This window comes from Oncorhynchus mykiss, chromosome 21 (assembly GCF_013265735.2).
Source record: "Oncorhynchus mykiss isolate Arlee chromosome 21, USDA_OmykA_1.1, whole genome shotgun sequence".
In the NCBI taxonomy this organism is placed as follows: domain Eukaryota; kingdom Metazoa; phylum Chordata; class Actinopteri; order Salmoniformes; family Salmonidae; genus Oncorhynchus; species Oncorhynchus mykiss.
The window spans coordinates 38,911,565-38,934,402 of NC_048585.1; the positions used below are offsets into that span (position 1 = coordinate 38,911,565).

At 45.9% G+C, this 22,838-nt stretch overlaps 1 protein-coding gene across 2 annotated transcripts in view; it reads left to right on the forward strand.

The window, feature by feature from the left end:
• arrb2b (arrestin, beta 2b) overlaps positions 1-22,838 on the forward strand; it is a 71,185-nt gene that overhangs the window by 43,630 nt on the left and 4,717 nt on the right. The window contains exons 2-14 of one of the 2 annotated variants that reach the window (XM_036957781.1): positions 9,304-9,334; positions 10,347-10,407; positions 11,821-11,865; positions 12,042-12,244; positions 12,917-12,976; positions 13,296-13,363; positions 13,544-13,679; positions 13,949-14,033; positions 14,339-14,411; positions 15,837-15,974; positions 21,079-21,162; positions 22,492-22,568; positions 22,674-22,728. In XM_036957781.1, the coding sequence (XP_036813676.1) occupies positions 9,304-9,334; positions 10,347-10,407; positions 11,821-11,865; positions 12,042-12,244; positions 12,917-12,976; positions 13,296-13,363; positions 13,544-13,679; positions 13,949-14,033; positions 14,339-14,411; positions 15,837-15,974; positions 21,079-21,162; positions 22,492-22,568; positions 22,674-22,728 (1,116 nt within the window). Of the gene's footprint in view, positions 1-9,303; positions 9,335-9,841; positions 10,026-10,346; positions 10,408-11,820; positions 11,866-12,041; positions 12,245-12,916; positions 12,977-13,295; positions 13,364-13,543; positions 13,680-13,948; positions 14,034-14,338; positions 14,412-15,836; positions 15,975-21,078; positions 21,163-22,491; positions 22,569-22,673; positions 22,729-22,838 lie in introns of those variants that run through there. The other variant, XM_036957780.1, reaches the window with a different exon arrangement.

Here is a 22,838-nt window from a genome sequence, read left to right on the forward strand (position 1 = left end):
TGAAGCTGCCCAGCAACACCCGTCCGGGTGGTGTTGTCATCATGTTTGACAGTCTCCTGGAGGGGAAGGAGTCTCTCCAAGAAATGGCCATATCACAGTCTGCCGATATGGACAGCCCCATCAAGAGGATCCTCCTGGATGATGTATTTTGGGAGAGAGTGGTAAGCAGCCTGAAACTCCTGAAACCTATAGCAGTGGCCATTGCATTGATTGAGGGAGACAATGCCATCCTGTCTGATGTTCAGACTCTGCTTGCAGATGAAAGAGAAGAAATCTGTATTACCCTGCCCACTTCACTGTCGGTCCAAGCAGAGGAAACTGCAGTTCTGAAATACATCAAAAAGTGTGAAGACTTCTGTCTGAAGCCCATACACACCGCAGCGTGCATGTTGGACCCCAAGTATGCTGGCAAGAGCATCCTGTCTGGTGCAGAGATCAACAAGGCCTATGGTGTCATCACTACCGTGTCTCGCCACCTTGGCCTGGATGAGGGCAAGGTTCTTGGCTGTCTGGTGAAGTACACATCCAAGCAAGGCTTTGGGATGGAGATGCAATAGGGCAGCCGTGCCAACATATCTCATCAGCCACCTGGTGGAAGGGACTTTGTGGATCTGAGACTCTTTCCCCTGTTGCCTCCATCATCCTCCAAATCCCATCAGCCTCCTCAGAGCGCAACTGATCCTTGTTTGGGAACACACACACCAAAGCACGCAACAGGCTGATCAATACAAGGGTTGAAAAATTGGTGGCATTTTGGGCAAATTTGAGGAATTTTGAGCCTGACAACGAGCCATCCTCAAGAAGGTTGGAAAGTGACAGTGAAGATGAGGCCTCAGAGTCTTGTGTTCAAGAGGCGGACATTGAGGAGGTCCAGGGAGAAGTCATGGGAGCCTGAGAGGAAGACAAAGCTTTAGTTTGTAGACTGTCATTGTATGTTGAAAATGTTTCTGGGAGATGCGATGGATCATTGGGGATCATTCCATATTCCCTTTCTTTTGTTGTTCAGTGAAATCATCCCATGTGAAGAGTCAACTCATTTAATTAAAGTTCATTTCTATGGGAAGGATTTAATCATTTGCAATTATGTTTACTTATAAGGTAAACGGTTTATGGTTCTGTCTCCATATGATATGGTAAATATATCCAATGCAAAAAACATCAACATTTAAATGGTATTAATATGAATTCCCATAAATTCCCGTTAATTCCCATGTATTCCCATTAATTCCCACGGAAAGTTTCCACCTCTGAATATTTCCCAAAATGTGCAACCCTAGTAGAGACCAAAGGAATTTCCAGAGTTAGCCATCCCTAATGTCACGCCCTGGCCATAGAGAGGCTTTTTATTCTCTATTTTGGTTAGGCCAGGGTGTGACTAGGTTGGGCATTCTATGTCCTTTTTTCTATGTTTTATATTTCTATGTCTTGGCCTGGTATGGTTCTCAATCAGGGACAGCTGTCTATCGTTGTCTCTGATTGAGAACCATACTTAGGTACCCTTTTCCCCCACCTGTTTTGTGGGAAGTTAACTTTGTAGTTGTTCAGGGCACATAGCCCAAAGCTTCACGGTTGTTTTTTTTTTGTTCTTCGTTTTGTCGGCGTCATTTTTAAATAAAGTTCAAATGTACGCTTACCATGCTGCACCTTGGTCCTTCAGCCAGCCGTGACACCTAAGACCAGGCGTGGCAACTCGTATGTCTGGAGTTTAGTAAGGATGCTAGGTAGAGTGGGACTTTTTGTAAAAGGGCTTTTATAAATGAAAACATAGCAATGTATCAACCTATGTGAAATCAAAGAGGACCAACCAACTTTCTGGTACAGAATGCAGAGTGATGAGCATTACAATTGTCGCACTAAAACAAAGCACAATGAGCTTTGATAAACGGCATCTAATGGCTTTAATGAATGTAGCAGCTGCTTTCATATAAATGATGTTGCCGTAGTCTAGGACCTATAGGAATGTTGACTGAATAATCTGTTTTTTACTATTTATCGAGAGACCGGACCCATTTTCTATAGAAGAAGCTCATTTTTATTCTCAGCTTCTTAACTAACTCATGAATATGCTTTTTAAAAGACAGCTTTTCATCTATACAGATACTCGGAAGCAGGGACACGATCAATGTTGACACCATCCAAAGTACATATGCATATACAGTTGAAGTCGGAAGTTTACATACACTTAGGTTGGAGTCATTAAAACTCGATTTTCAACCACTCCACAAATTTCTTGTTAACAAACTATAGTTTTGGCAAGTCGGTTTGGGACATTACTTTGTGCATGACACAAGTCCTTTTTCCAACAATTGTTTACAGACAGATTATTTCACTTAATTCACTGTATCACAATTCCAGTGGGTCAGAAGTTTACATACACTAAGTTGACTGTTCCATTAAACAGCTTGGAAAATTCCAGAAAATAATTTCATGGCTTTATAAGCTTCTGATAGGCTAATTGACATCATTTGAGTCCATTGGAGTACCTGTGGATGTATTTCAAGGCCTACCTTCAAACTCAGTGCCTCTTTGCTTGACATCTTGGGAAAATCAAAAGAAATCTGCCAAGACCTCAGAAAAATATTGTAGACCTCCACAAGTCTGGTTCATCGTTGGGAGCAATTTCCAAACGTCTGAAGGTACCACGTTCATCTGTACAAACAATAGTACGCAAATATAAACACCATGAGACCACGCAGCCATCATACCGCTCAGGAAGGAGACACGTTCTGTCTCCTAGAGATGAACTTACTTTGGTGTGAAAAGTGCAAATCAATCCCAGAACAACAGCAAAGGACCTTGTGAAGATGCTGGAGGAAACAGGTAAAAAAGTATCTATATCCACAGTAAAACGAGTCCTATATCAACATAACCTGAAAGGCAGCTCAGCAAGGAAGAAGGCACTGCTCCAAAACCGCCATAAAAAAGCCAGACTATGGTTTGCAACTGCACATGGGGACAAAGATCGTACTTTTTGGAGAAATGTATTCTGGTCCAATGAAACAAAATAGAACTGTTTGGTCATATTGACCATCATTATATTTGGGGGAAAAAGAGGGAGGCTTGCAAGCCTAAGAACACCATCCCAACCGTGAAGCACAGGGGTGGCAGCATCATGTTGTGGGGGTGCTTTGCTGTAGGAGGGACTGGTGCACTTCACAAATAGATGGCATCATGAGGGAGGAAAATTATGTGGATATCTTAAAGCAACATCTCAAGACATCAGTGTCCAAGTTAAAGCTTGGTCGCAAATGAACAATGACCCCAAGCATACTTCCAAAGTTGTGGCAAAATGGCTTAAGGACAACAAAGTCAAGGTATTGGAGTGGCCATCACAAAGCTCTGACCTCAATCCCATAGAACATTTGTGGGCAGAACTGAAAAGGTGTGTGTGAGCAAGGAGGCCTACAAACCTGACTCAGTTACACCAGCTCTTGTCAGGAGGAATGGGCCAAAATTCACCCATCTTATTGTGGGAAGCTTGTGGAAGGCTACCCGAAATGTTTGACCCAAGTTAAACAATTTAAAGGCAATGCTACCAAATGCTAATTGAGTGTATGTAAACTTCTGACCTACTGGGAATGTGATGAAAGAATTAAAAGCTGAAATAAATCATTCTCTCTACTATTATTCTGACATTTCACATTCTTAAAATAAAGTGGTGATCCTTTGGCTAAGGTGTATGTAAACTTCCGACTTCAACTGTACATATTGTATCTTATCATTTTCTGGGCCTTTTTCGTTCCCATGACAACAGGCGCAATCCCCATCTGGCTGCCATGGCAACTAAATAGAATCCGTGCGGGGGGGCGCGAGTCTTGTAACACACACATACAAGCGAGTACACACACACACACGAAAGTGGATTAACAGCTAAATGAGAGTATAGGCAGTTCTGACTCGTCGTTGATCAGTAACCTTTCAATATGTGTGCGTGTGTGTTGGCCGTGCGTCGCCCTAGGCTGGTTAGAGAAGATGCAGTATTAATAAGGTCTGTTCATTAGACCAGGCAGGCTGAGACACTGTCTACATCCTAAATGGCATCCTATTCCTTATATCGTGCAATGCTTTTGACCAGGGCCAATAGGCCTCTGGTCAAAAGTAGTGCACTATGAAGGGACTAGGGTGCCATTTGGGATGCACTTAAGGCATTACACTAATAGGCCTTAAATCTGTAATTAGCTCTACGGAGAGAGGGAGAGTTCAGAGAGAGGGAACGGAAGAAAGAGGGGGGAAATGGCTATCAGGGGGAAAGCAAGAGCAGTAAAATGGGGAGAATGACAAGAATTTATGGAGCTAGCCAAAGATTAAGCAGGCACTCTGGAAGGGAGGGAGAGGAGGGCCGTGTGCGTACGGTATTTGTGCGTGTGCTGCTATGTTGTCCAACAAAGCGGCTAGCATCCATATCAGTTGGGGAGTGAAAAGTGGCACACGTGGCCTGCTGCAGGCACACACGTTGACCTGTGTCTCCCCAACACACACACACGGTGTGCCTTCTCTTTCTTTCTTAATGACTTTCTTTCTTAATTACTTTCTATCTTTCTTTCTTTCTCCCTCTCATTCACACGTTCTCTATTCCTCACTCACTTGTTGTTGTTTTCCGTCCCTGTCTCCTCTATCCATCCCTTCCTCCCTCTATTCATCCCTTCCTCCCTCTAGCCATCCCTTCCTCCCTCCTCTATCCATCCCTTCCTCCCTCTAGCCATCTCTTCCTCCCTCCTCTATTCATCCCTCTCTCCTCTATCCATCCCTTCCTCCCTCCTCTATCCATCCCTTCCTCCCTCCTCTATCCATTCCTTCCTCCCTCCTCTATCCATCCCTTCCTCCTTCTAGCCATCCCTTCCTCCCTCTATCCATTCCTTCCCCCTTCTAGCCATCCCTTCCTCCCTCCTCTATTCATCCCTTCCTCCCTCTAGCCATCCCTTCCTCCCTCCTCTATTCATCCCTCCCTCCTCTATCCATCCCTTCCTCCCTCCTCTATCCATCCCTTCCTCCCTCCTCTAGCCATTCATTCCTCCCCCTCTAGCCATCCCTTCCTCCCTCCTCTATCCATCCCTTCCTCCCTCCTCTATCCATTCATTCCTCCCTCCTCTATCCATCCCTTCCTCCCTCTAGCCATCCCTTCCTCCCTCTATCCATCCCTTCCTCCCTCTAGCCATCCCTTCCTCCTCTATCCATCCCTTCCTCCCTCTAGCCATCCCTTCCTCCCTCCTCTATTCATCCCTCTCTCCTCTATCCATCCCTTCCTCCCTCCTCTATCCATCCCTTCCTCCCTCCTCTATCCATTCCTTCCTCCCTCCTCTATCCATCCCTTCCTCCCTCCTCTATTCATCCCTCTCTCCTCTATCCATCCCTTCCTCCCTCTAGCCATCCCTTCCTCCCTCCTCTATTCATCCCTCTCTCCTCTATCCATCCCTTCCTCCCTCCTCTATCCATCCCTTCCTCCCCCTCTATCCATTCCTTCCTCCCCCTCTATCCATTCCTTCCTCCCTCCTCTAGCCATCCCTTCCTCCCCCTCTAGCCATCCCTTCCTCCCTCCTCTATCCATTCCTTCCTCCCCCTCTATCCATTCCTTCCTCCCTCCTCTAGCCATCCCTTCCTCCCCCTCTAGCCATCCCTTCCTCCCTCCTCTATCCATTCCTTCCTCCCTCCTCTATCCATTCCTTCCTCCCTCCTCTATCCATTCCTTCCTCCCTCCTCTATCCATCCCTTCCTCCCTCCTCTATCCATTCCTTCCTCCCCCTCTGTCCATTCCTTCCTCCCTCCTCTAGCCATCCCTTCCTCCCCCTCTAGCCATCCCTTCCTCCCCCTCTATCCATTCCTTCCTCCCTCCTCTATCCATTCCTTCCTCCCTCCTCTAGCCATCCCTTCCTCCCCCTCTAGCCATCCCTTCCTCCCCCTCTATCCATTCCTTCCTCCCTCCTCTAGCCATCCCTTCCTCCCCCTCTAGCCATCCCTTCCTCCCCATCTATCCATTCATTCCTTCCTCCCTCTATCCATTCCTTCCTCCCCCTCTAGCCATCCCTTCCTCCCTCTATCCATTCCTTCCTCCCTCTATCCATTCCTTCCTCCCTCTATCCATTCCTTCCTCCCTCTATCCATTCCTTCCTCCCCCTCTAGCCATCCCTTCCTCCCTCCTCTATCCATTCCTTCCTCCCTCCTCTATCCATTCCTTCCTCCATCCTCTATCCATCCCTTCCTCCCTCCTCTATCCATTCCTTCCTCCCCCTCTGTCCATTCCTTCCTCCCTCCTCTAGCCATCCCTTCCTCCCCCTCTATCCATTCCTTCCTCCATCCTCTATCCATCCCTTCCTCCCTCCTCTATCCATTACCTCCTCCCTCCTCTAGCCATCCCTTCCTCCCCCTCTATCCATTCCTTCCTCCATCCTCTATCCATCCCTTCCTCCCTCCTCTATCCATTACCTCCTCCCTCCTCTAGCCAACCCCTCCTCCCCCTCTAGCCATCCCTTCCTCCCTCCTCTAGCCATCCCTTCCTCCCCCCTCTATCCATTCCTTCCTCCCTCCTCTATCCATCCCTTCCTCCCTCCTCTATCCATTCATTCCTTCCTCCCTCTATCCATTCCTTCCTCCCTCCTCTAGCCATCCCTTCCTCCCCCTCTAGCCATCCCTTCCTCCCCCTCTATCCATTCCTTCCTCCCTCCTCTATCCATTCCTTCCTCCCTCCTCTATCCATCCCTTCCTCCCTCCTCTATCCATCCCTTCCTCACTCCTCTATCCATCCCTCCCTCCTCTATCCATTTATCCCTCCCTCCCTCTATCCATCCATCCCTTCCTCCATCCCACAGTTTCCTTTGATCCATCTCTTCTAGTTGCTGACTCAACCACATATTATGATGTTTAGACAGACCTTCAAACACCTGTAGCTCATTCTCTCTCTATCCCTCCTTCCTTCCTTCTCTTGCTCTCTCTCTCTCTCCCTCTCTTAGCTTTCTCTCTCTCGCTCTCTCTCCAACTCTCTTCCCCTCCTCTCTCTCTCTGCCTGTATTCCACCTCCTTTTACCTCGTGCTTTCTCACTCACGCCCTGTTCTCCCCGTCTCCCTCCCCACCCTCTCTCTCTTTCCCTTCTCCCCCCTCTTCACTCTGCATTCTTCTCTGTCATTATGACCAATCATCTTTTCATATTGTAATAAACCATTGTTCATCACTGTTGTGTCTGTTAATGTGTGACTCCCCAAGCTTCACAACACACCACCACAGTAACATACCATTTTGTTTCTCTCACATTATCTTCCCTTACTCTTTCCCCCCTCCGTTTCTTTAGTAAGTGTATTTCATTCATTCATTGTCCCTCTTTGCGTCTCCTTTGTTCCCCTTCTCTCGCTCCACTCCCTCTGTCTGCCTGTCTCCCCCTCTTTTTTGCGGTCCCTGTTGTTGTCTCTCGCATTCTCTCTCTCTCTCTCTCTCTCTCTCTCTCTCTCCACTCTCTCTCTCTCTCTCCCTCTCTCTCTCTCTCTCTCCACTCTCTCTCTCTCTCTCCACTCTCTCTCTCTCTTTCTCTCTCTCTCTCTCTCTCTCTCTCTCTCTCTCTCTCCACTCTCTCTCTCTCTCTCTCTCTCTCCACTCTCTCTCTCTCTCTCTCTCTCCACTCTCTCTCTCTCCACTCTCTCTCTCTCTCTTTCTCTCTCTCTCTCTCTCTCTCTCTCTCTCTCTCTCCACTCTCTCTCTCTCTCTCTCTCTCTCTCTCTCTCTCTCCACTCTCTCTCTCTCTCTCTCTCTCTCTGTTTTCTCATCTCTAGCGGTGCAGCCGAGATACAGAGTTTAACGGTTTATGATAGTCTGGGGGCGCACTCATTGTCACACCATCAACATTTGACACATGACACTTTGGCTTATGGCCACTTTCTCTCTCTCTCTCTCTCTCTCCACTCTCTCTCTCTCTCTCTTTCTCTCTCTCTCTCTCTCGCTCTCTCTCCACTCTCTCTCTCTCTCTCTCTCTCTCTCTCTCTCTCTCTCTCTCCACTCTCTCTCTCTCTCTCTCTCTCCACTCTCTCTCTCTCTCTTTCTCTCTCTCTCTCCACTCTCTCTCTCTCTCTCTCTCTCTCTCTCTCCACTCTCTCTCTCTCTCTTTCTCTCTCTCTCTCCACTCTCTCTCTCTCTCTCTCTCTCTCTCTCTCCACTCTCTCTCTCTCCACTCTCTCTCTCGCTCTCTCTTTCTCTCTCTCTCTCTCTCCACTCTCTCTCTCTCTCTCTCTCTCTCTCTCTCTCTCTCTCTCTCTCTCTCTCTCTCTCTCTCCACTCTCTCTCTCTCTCTCTCTGTTTTCTCATCTCTAGCGGTGCAGCCGAGATACAGAGTTTAACGGTTTATGATAGTCTGGGGGCGCACTCATTGTCACACCATCAACATCGGACACATGACACTTTGGCTTATGGCCACTGAACAACAGCCTCTCTGACTTGGAGGAGCTAGGTCTCTCACGTTCAACTTAGTAGACGCACCAAAGGCAGCACAGTTTCACGACAGGCCGAAACGGCTTCTCCGATAGAAATCCTGATCATGCTCGTAGGCGATGCCGTGGCCACGTAGGCTAGCTAAAAGCTCATGCACAGAAGCACGTCGTCGGGTCGAACGGTTGTCTCGCGGGCCCGAACTGCGCTCGTGCAGGCCGTCAAATCAAAGATGCCCCTTCGATATAAAGTTGTTGTTGGCGAAAATGAAAACGTGTCAGTTTGTCACTTTTCACGAGGTTGGAGTAAAAACAACAAAGGAAGTATTTTTCACGTATCTCACTGACGTCACAAACCCCAAACCCTGGCCTGGTCTGTTTTGCAAGTCTCATACCAAAGATTGTAAAAATGGACCCGATGCCTCTCTGCTTGGCCCTCAGCATTAATTAGATAGATTTGGGGTAAGGCTGGTGTCCTGTCCAGGGGGTGTACTTGTACATTAAGCTGCCTTACACTACGGAGACAGGCTCCATCTTGCACAGGCCATTCTAGAGTAGGACCACTGCATTGTCTCACTGGTTGTGGTTTACGTTCATACAACTGTCTTTTGATGTCTGATCTGTATCTGTAATGAACACGTCTACTTTGAGCGGGAATATCGCTATATAGTTATACAAATTGGAATCTTTGGTGACTAATTCTCTCTCTTTCTCTCTTTCTCTCTTTCTTTTTTTTCTTCTTTCTTTCTTTCTTTCTTTCTTTCTTTCTTTCTCTCTTTCTTTCTCTCTTTCTTTCTCTCTTTCTCTCTTTCTTTTTTCTTTTTTTCCTTATTTTTTTTCTTCTTTCTTTCTTTCTTTCTTTCTTTCTTTCTTTCTTTCTTTCTTTCTTTCTTTCTTCAGAGTCTTCAAGAAGTCCAGTCCCAACTGCAAGGTAGGTCACAACTCCCCCTTGTGTGCCTGCTTGCTAGTACGTGTGTGTGTGTCAGACAGAAGAAGGTAAGGTTCCTCCTCCTTTCCCTGTAGACTTTCTCTCGCTTGTCTCTTCTTGTCTCTTCCCTCATTCTCTGCTCCTCTCTTCTCCTGGATTACACGCGTAGCTTGTCTCTCTCTCTCTTTACAACAGTAGATTATCTCTCTCTCTTTACAACAGTAGATTATCTCTCTTTCTTTACAACAGTAGATTATCTCTCTCTCTCTCCTAGCTTTTATCTGTCTTTATGTCGAAAGACTTAGGTGATCTTTCCTCTCTGCTATAACTATAGATTTTTCCTACGGGCCTATACTTTTGCCTCTGTAGATTTTTCCTGCATACAAGTGCCTTTTATTGATTTCTTATTTAATTTGCTGCATCATCTTTGCTCCCTTTCCCCTCTCTGTTGTTATCTACATTTCTTTCTCTCCCTCCCTCTCTCTCCTTCTCTCCATTTCTCTCTCTCTCTCTCTCTCTCTCTCTCTCTCTCTCTCTCTCTCTCTCTTTCTCTCTTTCTCTCTCTCTCTCTCACTCCCTCACTCTTTCTCTCTGTGTCTCCATGATGGAAGGATCAGTGTGTGTAGATGACGTGTTTTGTGATCTGACCCCACAAGGCAAGATAGTATACAGGAAGGGAGTGGAGAGACTAGGGGTCAGTGTGTGTGTGTGTGTGTGTGTGTTTCACTTGTATGGTCTAATTGAAAGAGTCATGTTGACGTACGCCATGTTTTCCTTTCCATTTCCACATACTGTTCCCGTTTTTACCCACCCTCTGTTTCCATCCTTCTCTCTCGCCTTCTTTCTATCATTTTGTCTATTTTGTTATCTCTACCCTTCTGTCCATTTCGCTCTCTCTCTCTCTCTCTCTCTCTCTCTCTCTCTCTCTGCCTCTTGCTCTGTAACTTTCTCTCTCTCTCTCTCTCTCTGCCTCTTGCTCTGTAACTTTCTCTCTCTCTCTCCTCTCTCTCTCTAGCTCACTGTATACCTGGGAAAGAGAGACTTTGTGGATCACCTAGACCATGTAGATCCAGTGGGTGAGTAGTAACACAAACACACACTATTGTTGATGTAATGTTGTCGGAAAAACACATCAACCCCCTGGCGTCTCGCTCGGGGTTGCTATGACGACAGCACCTCACATTGGGGAAACACCCTCACCACGGGGGGTGTGCGACAATGGGAGTAACCCTAGTGAGGTAGTGTTTAGATTATTTCACATTGACTTATACACACAGGACTACGATATCAGAACAACCAACTCTTTTTTTCTATGACACACACACCGGCACTACTTGTGGGACTATACATCTACGATACGCCAGAGAAGTATCAGGTCATTCTCGACTGTGTTGAAATCCATACGCTGCTTTCTAGAAGAGGTCATAAAGGCTCATACGAGTCTAATAATATGCATTATAACTGTCGGCTTTAAGAAGTAAAGTATTTTTGTGTACTCTGTATTTTTGCGTACAATGCAGCTTCAGTAGTGTGTGCGTGTGTATGAGCATGCACATCTGACTATTACTCTCAATCTCACTAACCAAATACTGTGCGGCTTGGGTAACAGAAACACTCATACATAATATGATCTCTGTGTGTGTGTGTGTGTGTGTGTGTGTGTATGTATGTGTGTGTGTGTGTGTATGTGTGTGTGTGGTTTTTCACAGTGTGTGTTGTTTTTCACAGTGTGTGTTGTTTTTCACAGTGTGTGTGTGTGTGTTCTTCGATGTGTGTGGGTGTGTTGTTTTTCACAGAGTGTGTTGTTTTTCACTGTGTGTGTATGTATGTGTGTGTGTGTGTGTGTGTGTGTGTGTGTTGTTTTTCACAGTGTGTGTTGTTTTTCACAGTGTGTGTTGTTTTTCACAGTGTGTGTGTGTGTGTTGTTTTTCACGGTGTGTGGTTTTTCACGGTGTGTGGTTTTTCACAGTGTGTGGTTTTTCACAGTGTGTGTTGTTCACAGTGTGTGTGTTGTTTTTCAGTGTGTGTGTGTGTGTGTGTTTCACAGTGTGTGTGTGAGTGTTTCACAGTGTGTGTGTGTGTTTCACAGTGTGTGTGTGTGTTTTTCACAGTGTGTGTGTGTGTGTGTGTTTTTCACTGTGTGTGTGTGTGTTTTTCACAGTGTGTGTGTGTGTTTTTCACAGTGTGTTGTTTTTCACAGTGTGTGTTGTTCACAGTGTGTGTGTGTGTTGTTTTTCAGTGTGTGTGTGTGTGTGTGTGTGTTTCACAGTGTGTGTGTGTGTGTTTTTCACAGTGTGTGTGTGTGTGTGTGTTTTTCACAGTGTGTGTGTGTGTGTGTTTTTCACAGTGTGTGTGTGTGTGTTTTTCACATTGTGTGTGTGTGTGTGTGTGTGTGTGTGTGTGTGTGTTTTTCACAGTGTGTGTGTGTTGTTTTTCACGGTGTGTGTGTGTTGTTTTTCACTGTGTGTGTGTGTGTTGTTTTTCTACAGATGGAGTGCTACTAATAGACCCAGAGTACCTAAAAGACCGTAAAGGTAAGTGTGTGTGAGTGCACGCGCGCGAGTGATTAAAAATAATAATAAAGTATTCACAATTTCACATTCCTTTATTACTCTTCTCATGTTCCCGTCTCCCCTCTCTCCTTCTTCTTCATTTTCCCCCCTGCGATCTCTTCCTCCTCCCTCTCCCTCTCCCTCCCCTCCTCCTCCAGTCTTTGTGACTCTGACCTGTGCGTTCCGGTATGGCCGTGAGGACCTGGACGTTCTGGGTTTGTCCTTTAGGAAAGACCTCTACATCTCCACCTTCCAGGCCTTCCCCGCCGCCACCACAGAGGAGGAGCGGAAACCACTCAGCCACCTGCAGGAGAGACTGCTGAAGAAGCTGGGCCAGCACGCACACCCGTTCAACTTCACCGTGAGTTCTGTAGACTGGCCCACTGTGCAGCAAACACACCCTTCCAACTTCACCGTGAGTTCTGTAGACTGGCCCACTGCGCAACAAACACACCCGTTCAACCTCACCGTGAGTTCTGTAGACTGGCCCACTGTGCAGCAAACACACATGTTCAACTTCACCGTGAGTTCTGTAGACTGGCCCACTGAGCAGCAAACACACCCGTTCAACCTCACCGTGAGTTCTGTAGACTGGCCCACTGTGCAGCAAACACACATGTTCAACTTCACCGTGAGTTCTGTAGACTGGCCCACTGCGCAGCAAACACACCGGTTCAACTTCACCGTGAGTTCTGTAGACTGGCCCACTGCGCAGCAAACACACCGGTTCAACTTCACCGTGAGTTCTGTAGACTGGCCCACTGAGCAGCAAACACACCGGTTCAACTTCACCGTGAGTTCTGTAGACTGGCCCACTGCGCAGCAAACACACCGGTTCAACTTCACCGTGAGTTCTGTAGACTGGCCCACTGAGCAGCAAACACACCCGTTTAAATCAACTTGTTTAGGTTCCTCTTTGCCCGTGTTCAATTCTGTGGTTGTGCATTTCTGTCTCCGGTGTCTGTGTGCCTGTTTGTTGGTGAGCAGGTGTGTATTGATTCTGTGGCGTGACTGTCACATATCTCTCTTTCAGATCCCTCAGAACCTGCCCTGCTCAGTCACTCTACAGCCAGGACCAGAGGACACGGGGAAGGTACAGAGACCACACACATACACACACACACACACTCACACTCACACTGACACTCACACTCACACTCTCACACACACACACACACACACACACACACTCACACACACACACACACACCACACACACACACACACACACACACACACACACACACACTCACACTCACAGTCACACTCACACTCACACTCACACTCACACTCACACTCACTCACACACACACACACACACACACACACACACACACACACACACACACACACACACGCACACTCACAAAACTTTTGATTGATTATCTGCCTCTGCCTTCATCTCTGCTCAGGCTTGTGGAGTGGACTTTGAGGTCAGAGCCTTCTGCGCCAGGACTGTAGAGGAGAAAATACACAAAAGGTACAGTGTCGTCGAAGCCCTGCGTTTTGATCCGGGGATTCAGTGCAGATGGTTTAAGTGATTGTGTATGTGCTGTTTAAGGAACTCTGTGCTGTTGATAACCCTAGTGTGTGTGTGTGTGTGTGTGTGTGTTTGTTATATGACTAGCTTTTTCATATGATATTACATATGTTGTTATAGGAACTCTGTGCGTCTGGTGATCCGTAAGGTGCAGTACGCCCCTGAGAAGCCTGGTCCTCAGCCCATGGTGGAGACGACGCGATCCTTCCTACTGTCAGATAGATCCCTACATCTAGAGGCCTCACTGGATAAAGAGGTAGGGCAGGCCCCCCGAGACAGACAGAGGCCGACGCGCTTAGACAGACGCACGACGGACACACACACACACACACACACACACACATTAATTAATTAGTTAAAAGCGTTATGCAAACATTTGGTTGATTGGATTGGTTAAAGCCTGAGATTATCGCCCCAACCAACCGAATTCACTCCTCCCCGTTCTCTCCGTCTCTTCCTTTCCTTCTCGTTCTCGCTCGGTCTTCCGCTCTTCTGTCTTCCTCTCTTCCTCCCCCTCTTTCTCAGCTCTACTACCATGGAGAGCCTATCAGTGTGAATGTCCATGTCACCAACAACTCCACCAAAACAGTGAAGAGGGTGAAAATTTCAGGTAAGAGACAAACGTGTAATCAGCTGGCCCCAAGTCAATCTCCCCCCCCTCGCCCCAACCCTTCTTTTATGCATAAGCTCCATCACTGCACTGCTAATACTTACCCAAACCCTACAGATCTACAAACATCGAGGGGTTAGGCTCAAGGGTGAGGGTTTCGGAGCGATTTGGGAAAGGCTGTAGCAGAGGAGAGGCGCAAACCTTCCCATCTGCCACTCCTCTGCTCTCTCCATCTTTTGTTGCTGTGTGTCTGTCAGTAGTTTGCCTCTCCTGGTGTTGTTAACCCGTTCTCTCCCCTGCCGCAGTGCGTCAGTATGCCGATATCTGTCTGTTCAGTACGGCTCAGTACAAGTGTCCTGTTGCACAGGAGGAGGCAGAGTGAGTACCCCTTCTCTCCGGAACCTCTCTCTCCATCCCTGTAACCTTCTCTTTATCACGCTCTCTCTCTCCTTTGGCCCTCGGGACCACTCTCCTTTTTTTTCACCTCTCTCTTTTCTCCTCTGTGAGAGAATGTTGGGTGAATAACGCACAGGTTGTGTGGCCAAATAGAGACTCACTTTCGGTACTCTTCGTTCATTATTTCTGCATAACTTCTACCCTCATGTTGTCTGACCCTCTATGCTCACTGAAAATGTGCTATGCTTCGACATCATACTCCTGCCCCTCTCCCGATATACCAGACCCTGCAAACCCACCTTTCTACTGGTACTACCATTCCAGACTGCCCCTCTCCTCCTCTCAGCTCAACACCTCTCCTGCCCTGCTACCTCCCACCCAACCCACTCTGAGACCCCAGGCAACCTCATCACCCCCAACCCGTCTAGTAACATCACAGCCCCTCGTCCCCTTGTTATGACATCATGGAGTTGGTGTTCTCTCCCCCTGTACTGTAGTTTTACAGGTGACTGATGTAGTGCTGCACAGATGTGACACCTACAATAAGTCTGTGGGCCACACCGCCGACTGGTGAGTAGAGGAGCAACAGTACGAATGGCTTAAAGTAACTATCCAGTGTTTCCAGATTTCTATCAAATATGACCTCGAATTTGTTTATTAAGTGTGTTAAAAAGCTGCTTTTCTGTGTTTTAAATGGTGTGGGCGTACTCCCAACAACCGAATGGTGTGGGTGTGAACCGGTTATTCAAATATGAATACGAGTAGATCGCTGATTGGCCAAGTCATGACGTCATCCTTTATGAGGAAATAGCAAGCATTTTTGAAACGGTCTGTTTGAGATACAAGTTTGAGGTGGGGTTTTTGAAGTGTACCCCCCCCCCCCTTCCAATTCATTATTTGGCCTCATACGAGCATATGATGAGTCAACAACATTATTTGGGGATGAGTTAACCGAATATGAACTTTTAAAAGTGAGATTTTCACTGGACAGTTACTTTAACCCCCGGAACTCGCAGACCTAGACCTCCCCACAACCCCAGTGCCTGGCTTGATTTAGGCTCACCAAAACCCTCATAGCCTAAATCTTGATGCCTAACCTCCCACCTGGATAATTATCCTTTTGGTTCCCCCCTTATCCAGTCCTCTTCAAGAAGCCAATGGCCCCAAATCCCAATTACCCTTCCTCTCATATTGCGGGAAATCTCTGACTGGTACCCAATCTAGTCCCCTTCAATAATCCTCTTCCTCTCTGCTCTAATGTCAGCATCTTTAATCCTTTTCTTTCCTCTCAACTTTCCTTACTGCTTCCCAAGCGTTGTGGACGCGTGTACGAACGAGAGTGAGTGATTAAAAAAACAACCACGTATGATGAAACAGAGATATGATCAATTCTTTCTCTCTCCACAGTGACCAGGTGTCCCCCAGCAGTACGTTCTGTAAGGTGTACACCCTGACTCCCATGCTCACCAATAACAGAGAGAAGAGAGGCCTGGCTCTGGACGGGAAGCTGAAGCACGAAGACACCAACCTGGCCTCCAGCACCATGTAAGAGATTAGAGAGAGAGAGACAGGCACATGAAAACTCACATACAGTACCAGTCAAACGTTTGGACACCTACTAATTCCAGCGTTTATCTTTATTTTTTACTATTTTCCACATTGTAGAATAAAAGTGAAGACATCAAAACTATGAACACATATAGAATCATGTAGTAACCAAAAATGTTTCAAAATATATTTTATATTTGAGATTCTTCAAATTTGCCTTGACAGCTTTGCACACTTTCGGCGTTCTCTCAACCAGCTTCATGAGGTAGTCTCCTGGAATGCATTTCAATTAACAGGTGTGCCTTGTTAAAAATTAATTTGTGGAATTTCTTTCCTTCTTAATGCATTTCAGCCAAACAGTTGTGTTGTGACAAGGTAGGGGTGGTATACAGAAGATGGCCCTATTTGGTAAAAGACCAAATCCATATTATGGCAAAAACATCTCAAACAAGCAAAGAGAAAAGACAATCCATCATTACTTTAAGATGTGAAGGTCAGTCAATACAGAACATTTCAAGAACTTTCTTCAAGTGCAGACGCAAAAACCATCAAGCGCTTTGATGAAACTGGATCTCCTGAGGACCGCTACAGGAAAGGAAGACCCAGAGTTACCTCTGCTGCAGAGGATAAGTTCATTAAAGTTAACTGCACCTCAGATTGCAGCCCAAATAAATGCTTCACAGAGTTCAAGTAACAGACACATCTCAACATCAACTGTTCAGAGAAGATTGTGTGAATCAGGCCTTCATGGTTGAATTGCTGCAAAGAAACCACAACTAAACGACACCAATAAGAAGAAGAGACGTGCTGGTGGAAATCTGTCCTTTGGCCTGACAAGTCCAAATTTGAGACTCAGAGTAGGTGAACGGATGATCTCTGCATGTGTGGTTCCCTACGTGAAGCAGGGAAGGAGGAGGTTTGATGGTGTGGGGCTGTTTTTCTGGTGACACTGTCAGTGATATATTTAGAATTCAAGGCATGTTTAACCAACATGGCTACCACAGCATTCTGGAGCGATACGCCATCCCATCTGGTTTGTGCTTAGTGGGACTATCATTTGTTTTTCAACAGAACAATGACCCAATACACCTCCAGGCTGTGTAAGGGCTATTTGACCAAGAAAGAGAGTGATGGACTGCTGCATCAGACGACCTGGCCTCCACAATCACCCGACCTCAACCCAATTGAGATGGTTTGGGATGAGTCGGATCGCAGAGTGAAGGAAAAGCAGCCAACAAGTGCTCAGCATGTGTGGGAACTCCTACAAGCCTGTTGGAAAAGCATTCCAGGTGAAGCTGGTTGAGAGAATGCCAAGAGTGTGCACAGCTGTCATCAAGGCAAAGCATGGTGGTGGCAGCAGTTGTTCATCAGCAGGGACTGGGAAACTCGTCAGAATTGAAGGAATGATGGATGGCGCTAAATACAGGGAAATTATTGAGGGAAACACCAGCAGAACCCATCCAACTCGAAGGAGCTGGAGCAGTTCTGCCTTGAAAAATGGGCAAAAATCCCAGTCGCTAGATGTGCCAAGCTTATAGAGACATATCGCAAGAGACTTGCAGCTGTAATTGCTGCAAAAGGTGGCTCTAAAAAGTATTTAACCTTGTAAAAAAGACTCCATGCTGTTATCCATGCCAGAGGTGGTTGCTCTAAGTACTAAATGAGGAGTACCAATAATTATGACTTTTTGGGGGTGAATAGTTATGCACGCTCAAGTTTTCTGTTTTTTTTGGTCTTATTTCTTGTTTGTTTCACAATAAATATTTTGCATCTTCAAAGTGGTAGGCATGTTGTGTAAATCAAATGATACAAACCCCCACAAAAATATATTTTAATTCCAGGTTGTAAGGCAACAAAAGAGGAAAAATGCCAAGGGGGGTGAACGCTTTCGCAAGGCACTGTATGCCAGGCTTGTAGTGTCATACCCAATAAGGCTTGAGGCTGTAATTGCTGACAAATGTTCTTCAACAAGGTACTGAGTAAAGGGTCTGAATACTTATGTAAATTTAACATATATATATTTTTATATAAATTTGCCAAAATTTCTAAAAACCTGTTTTTGCTTTGTCGTTATGGGGTATTGTGTGTAGATTGATGAGGGGAAAAACATTTAATGCATTTTAGAATAAGGCTGTAACGTAACAAAATGTGGAAAAGTCCAGGGGTCTGAATACTTTGCGAATGCACTGTAAAAATATATACGCAACATGTAAAGTGTTGTTTCATTACCTGAAATAAAAGATCCCCGAATTTTTCCATACCCACAAAAAGCGTATTATGTCAAAAAAAATGTGTGCAGAAGTTTTCCATTCCTGTTAGTGAGCATTTCTTATTTGCCAACATAATATATCAACCTGATAGGTGTGGCATATCAAGAAGACGATTAAACAACATGATCATGACACAGGTGCACCTTGTGCTGGGGAAAATAAAAGGGCACTCTACTCTGTGCAGTTTTGTCACACAACACAATGCCACATGCTGACTGCAGGAATGTCCACCAAACAACACTGCCTCTCATATCAACGTATCACTCTATATACTCACAGGACAGTTTATTAGGTACGCCCATCTAGTACTGGGTCAGATCCCCTTTGCCTTCAGAACAGCCTGGATTCTTCGGGGCATGGATTCTACAAGTTGTAAGCGTTCCACAGAGATTTTGGTCCATGCTGACGCGATAGCATCACGCAAGTACTGCAGATTGGACGGCGGTATACCACCGCCACCAGCCTGTACCATTGACACCAGGCAGGATGGGTCCATTGACTCATGCTGCCTCTACCAAATCCTGACTCTGCCATCAGCATGACTCAACAGGAACCAGTAGTCTTCAGACCAGGCAATGTTTTTCCACTCCTCAATTGTCCAGTGTTGATGATTGCGTGCCCACTGGAGCCGCTTCTTCTTGTTTTTAGCTGATAGGAGTGGAACCCCGTGTGGTCGTCTGTGGCAATAGCCCATCAGTGACAAGGATCACCGAGTTGTGCGTCCCGAGATGCCGTTCTGCACACCACTGTCGTACTGCATTGTTATTTGTCTGTTTGTGGCCCGCCTGTTAGCTTGCACGATTCTTGCCATTATCCTTCGAGCTGAGCTCTCTCATTAACAAGCTATTTTCTCCCACAGGACTGTCGTTGACTGGATGTTTTTTGTTTGTCGGAAACCCTACACACGGTTGTGTGTGAAAAGCCCAGAAGGGTGGCCGTTTTGGTATTACTGGATCCAGCGTGCCTGCCACCGATTATCACACCATGCTCAAAGTCGTTTAGGTCCCTTGTTTTCCCATTCCAAAATTTAATCAAAGAGTAACTGAATGCCTCAATGCCTGTCTGCCTGCTTATGGGGGCATTTGCGCAAAACTGAAAGAGCAAACCACCGCATTTAACCATGGAAAGATGACTGGGGAATATGGCCGAATACAAACAGTGTAGTTATTCCCTCCGCAAGGCAATCAAAAAAGCGAGATGTCGTTATAGAGACAAAATGGAGTTGCAATTGAACTAAACACCTTCTTTACCGGCTTTGAGGATAATACAGTGCCATGGACGAGGCCCGCTACCAAGGACTACAGGCCCTCCCTATCCTGCTCCATATCACCTCCACCTTACCTGCCACCCTAGACCCACTTCAATTTGCATACCGCCCCAATAGGTCCACAGACGATACAATCGCCATCACACGTCACACTGCCCTATCCCATCTCGACAAGAGGAATTCTGTTCATTGACTACAGCTCAGCATTCAACACCATAGTACCCTCCAAGCTCATCATTAAGCTTGAGGCCCTGGGTCTCACCCCCGCCCTGTGCAATTGAGTCCGGGACTTCCTGACGGGCTGCCCCCAGGTGGTGAAAGTAGGAAACAACATCTCCACTTCGCTGATCCTCAACACTGGGGCCCCACAAGGGTGCGTGCTCAACCTTCTCCTGTACTCCCTGTTCACCCACGACCGCGTGGCCACGCATGCCTCCAACTCAATCATCAAGTTTGCACACGGCACAACACTAGTGGGCTTGATTACCAACAACGATGAGACAGCCTACAGGGAGGAGGTGAGGGCACTTGGAGTGTGGTATCAGGAAAGCAACCATTCACTCAACGTCCACAAAACAAAGGAGATGATTGTGGACTTCAAGAAACAGCAAAGGGAGCACCTCCCTATCCACATCAACGGGACAACAGTGGAGAAGGTGGAAAGTTTGGAAACCTCAGGAGGCTGAAAAAATATGGCTTGTCACCTAAAACCCTCACAAACTTTTACAGATGCACAATTGAGAGCATCCTGTCGGGCTGTATCACCGCCTGGTACGGCAACTGCACCACCCACAACCGCAAGGCTCTCCAGAGGGTGGTGCGGTCTGCACAATGCATCACCGGAGGCAAACTACCTGCCCTCCAGGACACCTACAGCACCCGGTGTCACAGGAAGGCCAAAAAGATCATCAAGGACAACAACCACCCGAGCTGCCTGTTCACCCCACTACCATCAAGAAGGCGAGATCAGTACAGGTGCATCAAAGCTGGGACCGAGAGACTGAAAAACAGCTTCTATCTCAAGGCCATCGGACCGTTAAACAGCCATCACTAACACAGAGAGGCTGCTGCCTACATACAGACTTGAAATCATTGGCCACTTTAATAAATGGATCACTAGTCACTTTAATAATGCCACTTTAATAATGTTTACATATCTTGCATTTCTCATATGTATCAACTGTATTTTATACCATCTATTTAATCTTACCTATGTCGCTTGGTCATCGCTCATCCATATATTTATATGCATATATTCTTATTCCATCCCTTTACTTCGATTTGTATGTATTAGGTAGTTGTTGTGGAATTGTGAGATTACTTGCTAGATATTACTGCACTGTCGGAACTAGAAGCACAAGCATTTCGCTACACTCGCAATAACATCTGCTAACCATGCGTATGTGACCAATACAATTGGATTCGATTCATATAGGAAGCCACGATCCATTTTTCGTGAACGGGGGGGTGGCGCACCTAATAAACTGGGTGTGTATCTGCATGCAGTTTTCCTCTTGTCTATCTGTCGGGTTTCATTGATGTGTGTCTGTTTGATGTGTTCCAGAGTGAAAGATGTGTCCAATAAGGAGGTTCTGGGAATCCTGGTGTCCTACAGAGTCAAGGTCAAACTAGTGGTGTCCCGTGGCGGGTACGTTACATCTGGGCTCATACACATCCACTAAATGGTCTGTCTGACATAGATTTGCGAAGTGGTTGTAAAAAGTAAACATTTCCACCTGGATTAAGCTGGAATGTTTTACGAGTATTAGGTCCACCTCTGCCTGACATCTGATTGGTCTCCGACTTGGGGGGGGCAAATTTAGTTTAATCATAATCAACGTTGTTTTCGATTTCCTTTGTCAACCTATTGTGAATGGAGTCAACGTGGCAAATACGTTTCGAATTGGAAAAAAAAGTAGTCGACGATAACTGTTGTTTGAGGGTGAAATTTCAACCACGGGATTGTGTAATCATGGTAAGCAAATTTCAACATAAAATATGTTGAATTTGTACCTTTAAAACAACGACAGATTTTCAACGTTAAATCCACTATCAGGAAAAAAACAGTAGGCTAGGCAGTACTTCCTACTAGAGAATTTCTATATCTACAGCTATCCTTTAGTCTCCCATCCAGGGTTTTAATCAAGCCCAGCCTTGCTTAACTATGATATTTGTCACTGACTTACCAATGTGCTATCGTGAGAATGATTGTTGAGAGACCTCCACTTATAAAGTAAATAGATTCAGTGTTGCTATCGAAGTCATTCCGAATGGTCATTTTAACTTTGCATCTGCGCTGTTTGAAGTAAATGTGTTTGTCATTGGAAACTGTTAAAAGTTGTCCTTGTGAATCGAGTTGAATGGTTTGTTTACCTTTGCAATCATTGGGTTTTGTTTGAGATACATTTTAAAGTGAATCTCCGTAGTCTTTGTTAGTAGAATTGCCCTAAATCTCCTTTAAGTGTGTCGACAACCAAACACAATTCAACATCACATTTGAAATACAATAAATAGCCTATTAGCTTGTCGACAAGTTAACAAATCATATGTTGGATTCACGTCTCCATCTCAACCAAAAATAGAAGTTAAAGAATGGGATTAGGCCAGTGGCTCAGATGGAACTTTCCAAACAGCAGATACATATCCTTTTAAATGTTGATATTTGGTTGGGTTGTCAACCAAACAGAATTCGGTATTACTTTTGTATTACAGTAAATAACCTATCTTACAAGCTAATGTAACGTTCAACATTAAAATGAGTAACACATCCATTTGAAGTTACTGTAACTATAAATGTCCTCTTAGGCAATCGTATAAAACGTGCTTGTTCAAGGTCGCATGCGCAGGTTGTCGCAGGTCTTAGGAGAGCTTCACAATGTCTCGACCAAATATTACCCAATTGTCCATTGTTGAAATGACTTGGTGTGCCCAGTGGGCTGGCGTTGCTTTAACATGACTGTGTATGTCCTCTGTATAGCGACGTGTCGGTGGAGCTACCTTTTGTCCTGATGCACCCCAAACCCTCAGACCAACACATTTCCAGACCTCAATCAGGTACAGACCCGTGTGTGTGTGATCGAGAGAAAATGACATTTTAGAAATAGAAGTGTTTTTCAGTGATAGTTACCTGTTTTGCCATGTCATTACTTTCTCCAACAGCCGTCCCAGAAACTGATGCCCCAGTGGACACTAACCTTATAGAGTTTGAGACAAAGTAAGAGAGCGAGAGAGAGAGAGAGAGAGAGTGTGTTTCTCAGATTTCAATTTAACCTTGTTTGTTGTTGAACACAATTTGAATCTCTTCCTCCATTCCTTCTCTGTCAG